The sequence below is a fragment of the Trachymyrmex cornetzi genome, unplaced genomic scaffold (assembly GCF_001594075.2).
Source record: "Trachymyrmex cornetzi isolate Tcor2-1 unplaced genomic scaffold, Tcor1.1 scaffold121, whole genome shotgun sequence".
In the NCBI taxonomy this organism is placed as follows: Eukaryota; Metazoa; Arthropoda; class Insecta; order Hymenoptera; family Formicidae; genus Trachymyrmex; species Trachymyrmex cornetzi.
The window spans coordinates 1,227,676-1,233,884 of record NW_017295773.1 but is presented as its reverse complement, the minus strand read 5'-3'; the positions used below and the strand labels follow the sequence as shown (position 1 = coordinate 1,233,884).

The window sequence follows — 6,209 nt, the reverse complement described above, 5'->3', positions numbered from 1 at the left end:
TATACAAGAAAAAGAAAATAAATACATACATGAACATATTTTATATATGTATAATTTTATATATGATTATACATATATAAAGATTTTTCTTTACGATAGTCTAACGATAGAAAAACGATATTTTATTTAAAGTGTCGTTGAGTATAATATTCATGTTTATGAACAATTAAAATTAATATTATTATTATTATCAGTAATAATAAACATAATTATAATTATTCTTATCATTATTTACGACAGATAAACGAGCTAGGAAATACGTCAAACGTCAATGTTTACTAAATGGAATTATACAATAGTAATATAAACAAATACGCGGTTTTTTGACTTTTTGTCTCAATTATAGGTTTATATTTGAATTGAATTTGAACGACAGACACGTTGACGTTTCGATTGATAATCTTCAATTTCGGAATCCGATAAAGATAAGAGTGACGGCGTGGAGATACTGATGATTTTCTCGTCTTCGGTGGACGACTGAGATGAGTTGAAGAAGTCGCAGCAAGTGTCGTAGAGGTTTCTGCTAAATTTGTAAGCACGCGACAGGATGTCTTGAGTCTAGGGGAAACGTTACCGCGAATTAGATTAAAGGCGCGCACTTACAAATCCTGATCACACATATTAAACGCACGGATTTTAATCGTAAAATATAAAATCGCCTACTAATAATATGACGAAAGGCTATAGTTTGGACCATTAGAAAATCAGTGATTATGGTATATAACAAAATTTCTTTACAAAATTTATACATACGTAACGCGTGTCTCTCGCTCTCAGTTTCATTTTCGCCCTCCTCTCGCAAAGTATCAGATTCTTCGTAAGGTCTCTAACAACGTCGTTCACCTTCCGATCGAGCGTGTCATCGGTACAACTACTATCCGAGCCGGAATCAACGACAGTCGACGGTCCATCGAGTTTCTCGGCGCGGCGTTTCTCTTCAAACTCCGATTTGCCGGCGTAAAAGGACTTCTCGGCCGGATAAAGATCGATTAGGGACGAGCTGAATACGCCCGAGTCTATCGAACCGACGTACCTCGAAGACTTGGACGTCTCAAACGTGGAATCGGCCGTATACTGTTTCCTAGTTTGCCATTCTTTCTCTCCGCTCTCCTCAAGAGGAGGATGTTCCCAATTACAAATTCTATTCTTCGCGACACTCTCGCGATCCTCAGATATCTCAAACGTGTCGTCCGACTTGTTTACCATTCCAATTAAAGATTTATTTGGAGTGATGTACTGCGCGGATGGATCGTAACGCGAGATATATTCGAAGCTGGAACAATCGAGACTGGAGCAATCTAAGTTGGAGAGCGAATAATTATTCAGACTAAAGTTCGAATGCGAATTGTAATAATGGTTGTTCGAATGCGACTCAGTCATACTATCGTCAGCCTTGACAGCGAGCTCGTCCTCGTTCTCCGTTAACGAAACCAGGCTCGGAATTTGCGTGCAGGAGAAGTACTTGGAAAGGGCAGAGTTCTTGTTCGAGCACTCGCTCATAGCATCAACTGACATCGAGCTGTGAATTTGTATCTCGGTCGGCTCAAGACTCGTCGCGACGATCAACGGCGTAGATTTGGTTTTCTCGATTATTGTTGCCCTCACATCTGAGGGCACATCGTTGACGTTGTCACGATCGAAATTACTGCTTTTCCGGGAAACGGTGAAAAAATCCTCCGTGTCGTTCTCGCTCCTCTCGCCTGGGGGATCATCGAAGTCTCTGTCGATCCTTCTCTTGATGTCCTTCAGAATGGCTACCTCGCCTACCTTCTCCTCAAAGGTCTTCTCATAATATCTCGATTCTTTCAAATCGACGGGACTTTCAGTTAAATCTTTCTTGTGCGTATCGCTATTTAAGATTGTAAAATTATTTTTCAGATAAACTTTATCAAAGGATTCATTTTTGATAGAGAATTCCTGAAACTCATCGTTCTCGTTCTTTATTACATCTAGATCGAGGGACAGTTGTTTGATGAAATGACATTTCGCCTTCGTCTTGTTCCTGCACAGTTGAAAAATTTTTTGTTGTGTGTTAAATTTTACACATTCATTCGTCCCAAACAGTCCAATCAAATTTTTGTGTTAATTTAACAAAAGATAAACATGCTAGCGTGTAACACAAACATTATATAAAAATTAATACAAAAAAAAACATGTAACATTTTGATTCAAATTTAGAAACAAATTACGGAAGTATGTTTCTTCAATAAAATTAACATTCACAATATAATCAAATTAACGCATACATTTTTTATTCATATATCTAAGAATTACGTTTTAAAACTAGATTATTTTTATGTTATTTGTTCACTTATAAATTGCGTTGTTTTAATGACTAAGAAGTTTTAAATATTAATTTAACACAAACCTATTTAAATAACTAATCATATAATCATATTATGTTAAATTAACACTCGGAGATATGTTAAAAGTTCAACTCCAAAATTTTAACGAGGACCAGTTTTAACACAAATATTTTTTACTGTATAGAAATCCTGTTTGAAGAATAAATTGTCTCCATCGCTCGAACAATGTCACGTCCGAAAGAATCGTTTGGATTTCTCGAAGAAGAAATAGCGTCCTTTGCAGAGAAGACTGTTTTATTATTAAGGCTATTAACGTGCAAAATCTCGGACACATTTTTACTTGTGTCACTTTTCAATTCTCCGATGATCCTTTTAATGTTTACCAGACCATTCTTTTCTTTCGACGTATTTGTTTCTCTTACAATTGTCGACTTGTTTTCGACGCCACTCCAATTTACTTTCGCGTCGTCGGATATCGATGAAAAGTATTCGTCACAATTCTCCAGATTATTTCGCGAGCTCTCGCCACTGCAGCAGGTATCCCGTAGGGTTGCCGTTATCTCCTCTATCTGCCGATTCACGGCCGTGAATTTATTGATATACTCGGCGCGCTTGTTCTCCAGAACTCGAACGCGCAGCCACGGCTCGTCGTGGTGGCTTTGTCTGCTTGAACTATGCGAATCAATGCGAAAATCCGTGACAATCCGCGGCTCGTTATTGCAATGTTTGCGATGAGAGATTCTTTCAGTAGCCGGCTTCGATTTTCTCTTAATTTTTCTTCGTCGCATATTCTTTTTGTTCGAGGTTTGAATTTGCGCGTCTCTAGTCATACGAGAACTATCATAATTGCAGTAATCTTTTCTCACAGAAGAGTCCTTAGAGCCATCGGATATAAAAGAGTGATCGTCAATGGCACGATCATTCCGCAAAATGTCTGATGTGTTTTTTTTCTCTTCAACATGTTTATATAATTGACTATAATGAGAATTATGATTACTATCTTGGGTTTGATTATATTTACGGATGATCTCCATCGATTCTGTACAATCGATTATCATTGTCTGGCGATCTGTATGCGCTTTAAGAGACATTGCATCTATCGATAAGCTTGATGTTGGAGCTGATTGTGTGACCCAATTTTTGGATGTGATCGTAGGTCTGAAATTATTACAAAAATATGGTTCTTTCATTTTCCAATGTGAAAATAATAGCGTTTAACGATAAAATTATAGAGTTTATAATGTAATATAAGTCAAAATCTTTTTAGGTAATAGGATTACTTTTAGATATAACTTATGCAATAACAGCTATGTTTGCAACGATTAAAATATGTATAAAGTCGATGCTTTCTCTTGAAACACTTGAAATATATTATATATACATATGTTGTCGAGCAAAAGTTTGAAACTACATAAATGTAAAGTTTAAGAATATTCCAGTAAAAGACTACTTAAAAGTTCGATTTGTGCTCCACTTAATATTTTTTTTTAATTTGAAAATAAATAGGCATTATATTTAGTACAATCGTGATTGACATAACATTATATTTAATTTCGAGGAAATGGACTACGATCATAAAATCTTTTTTTTTTTTTTTTTTTTTTTTTTTTCAAAACAGGGCTAGGGACTGTTTTATAAAAGAATAATTGAAAGAGTCTCCTGTTAGAAAAAATAAACCAACTAAATAAATTAATGAACTTGCAGTCAGATTAAGTGATAAATACTTTGATAAAAAAGAACTTAATATTCTTTAGTATTTTCCTTATAAAAAATTTCTTTTGCAAAAAATATTTTCTGTGAATCTTTTAAACTATCATTTTATACTATCTATTATTTCAAAATGAAATAATGAATAAAGTAATAAAAATATGTTAAATTATAATGCATAAGTTTGATTTTATTTCATATAGTGGACATTTTCAATCAATGGATTTCAAACTTTAGGCCGGCGGTGTATCTAAATATTCTAAATCTAATTATATTTGAAAATGTTTTGTTTCCTCTATTTTCAAGTGTCAAATTGATATGAAATACTTCAAGAAATGTTACTACCTGCGATCAATATTGAAACGTTTCTTCAAGTTCCTTATCGTGTCACACGAGCTTGAGAGATAATCGTTGTTACCCAAATTTCTCGCGCCACAATGCAAACCAATGGAATAGATCTTTGGGACTTCCGGGACCAAATTTCTTTTATCATATCGTAATACCGAGTCGCATTTGTCGTTACAACTACATTGATTATCGTAAAGATACAGCATCAAGAATTCTGGACGCCAGTTTTGACGCATTCGAATGTATGATAGAAAATCGCCAGGACACCAAAAAACACTCTTCAGCTGGTCAATCACAAGTGATGCTAATGTTCGCGCTATTTTGAGCCTCTTACGCGGCGATTTACATTGTCGATGCTGCGTGTCTTGAGAGAAACCATTCTCGCGTCTGCGAGATAATGTGAATGCAACTTTCATAATTAATTACTGATCGCAGAGATGCGTTACATTTAAAATTACTTATAAAATGATAAAACTGATAAAATTCTAATCGTCAATTCGGAACTTTTAATCTCCCATGCGTAGCGTGACACAGGCTTTGGAAGATTAAAGCGCAAAATGCACAAAACGTTAAAGTTTCAGATTTTCAGAATTAGTGTAAATGTAATAGATGATATAGATAGAATTAATCCAGTATTAATAATAGATATATGACGTTTCGGACATTTGCATCTGCACATTTGCAAACGCGTAAATTTTTAGATATCGGGATTCTTGGATCCTCAAATTGTTAGATTTCTAAATCAGTATACAGCTATGGGCTTTCTCATTTGTAATATATATATTTTATACATATTTATATAATAAAATATATATTTTATATATACATATAATAAACAAAACATGTTTGAATTTTTGTCTAATTTCTTTAGATCATTAGTTTTCAACAGTTAGTACTTACGATTAATTAAGACATTGATAAACTTACATACGTACGACGTTGAAGAGATTCGAAGATGAATATTCACTTTTAATATCCCCAAAATCCATGATAGTAGAGTCACAAATGTATGAGTGTACGTGTATGCGATCTTTAATGATTTGTTTCTGTCACTAAAAGATATAATAATACTCCAAATATCAGAAATAAAATCAAAAATACAGATTCGATACAAACGCGATTACTTAGTACTTATTACATTTGTGGAAATATACTGAGGTAAGAAATCTAATAAAAATGTAATAACCTTCTCATGAACTCTATTTAATTTTATCTACAATTTTATCTACATCTTCTGAAACGTAACACAATTTAATGTCACTTTAGACATCATTATAATTCGATCGATGTGAAGATACGTTTGGAGTTTTTAATCGTCGAGTAAATACATATAAGGTAATTCGATTTGACATATCAGTAGGTTAGTTTTTACACAAGCACGAGATCGTTGCACGAAAGTTAGCGTTTCCCATACCTATCGGCCGCCCATTCATTTGTCCCAGCACGAATTTCGTGATACTGAGTTTTGGAATGGGATTTGGCGAAGGGACGTGAAAGGGAAACTGCGCAAGTTTTGACAAAATTACGTTGTTACGTTTAATTATGCGTAATATACATGCATATGCTTTTCAATATGCGTAGGTTGTTAAGAGTGTTGTAAATAATTTATCTAAAAGAGGCATCGATATATTTACTTAAAAAAAGAAAAATAAAAATAAAAACAAAATAAAATATAAGTTTAAAAAAATCGAATAGTTTATTTTCTCTATTGAAATCCTGATGCTTCTTCTTTCATGAAAAAAGAAAAGAGTTAAATTTTGACCAATAGTGAAATCGAATGTTTCGTTAAAATGCGATTGAAAGGGACGCCCCGTGGCAGAGTAAGCGTGTAGATTGCTATAAAATTCT

At 33.9% G+C, this 6,209-nt stretch overlaps 1 protein-coding gene across 2 annotated transcripts; it reads right to left on the bottom strand.

The window, feature by feature from the left end:
• Nucleotides 1-291: 291 nt before the first annotated feature.
• Nucleotides 292-5,742, bottom strand: LOC108767357 (uncharacterized). Of its 2 annotated transcripts, XM_018517215.1 has the most exons (7): nt 5,548-5,742; nt 5,289-5,413; nt 4,359-4,748; nt 2,484-3,464; nt 1,383-2,002; nt 754-1,298; nt 292-558 (listed from the first exon to the last, which is right to left on the bottom strand). In XM_018517215.1, exons 2-7 carry the CDS (start codon nt 5,348-5,350, stop codon nt 349-351), a joined length of 2,808 nt encoding a protein of 935 aa, XP_018372717.1. In that variant the 5' UTR covers nt 5,351-5,413; nt 5,548-5,742; the 3' UTR covers nt 292-348. The 2 variants fall into 2 exon arrangements, with proteins under 2 accessions (XP_018372717.1, XP_018372709.1); XM_018517207.1 differs by having other exon boundaries at nt 754-2,002.
• Nucleotides 5,743-6,209: the final 467 nt, after the last annotated feature.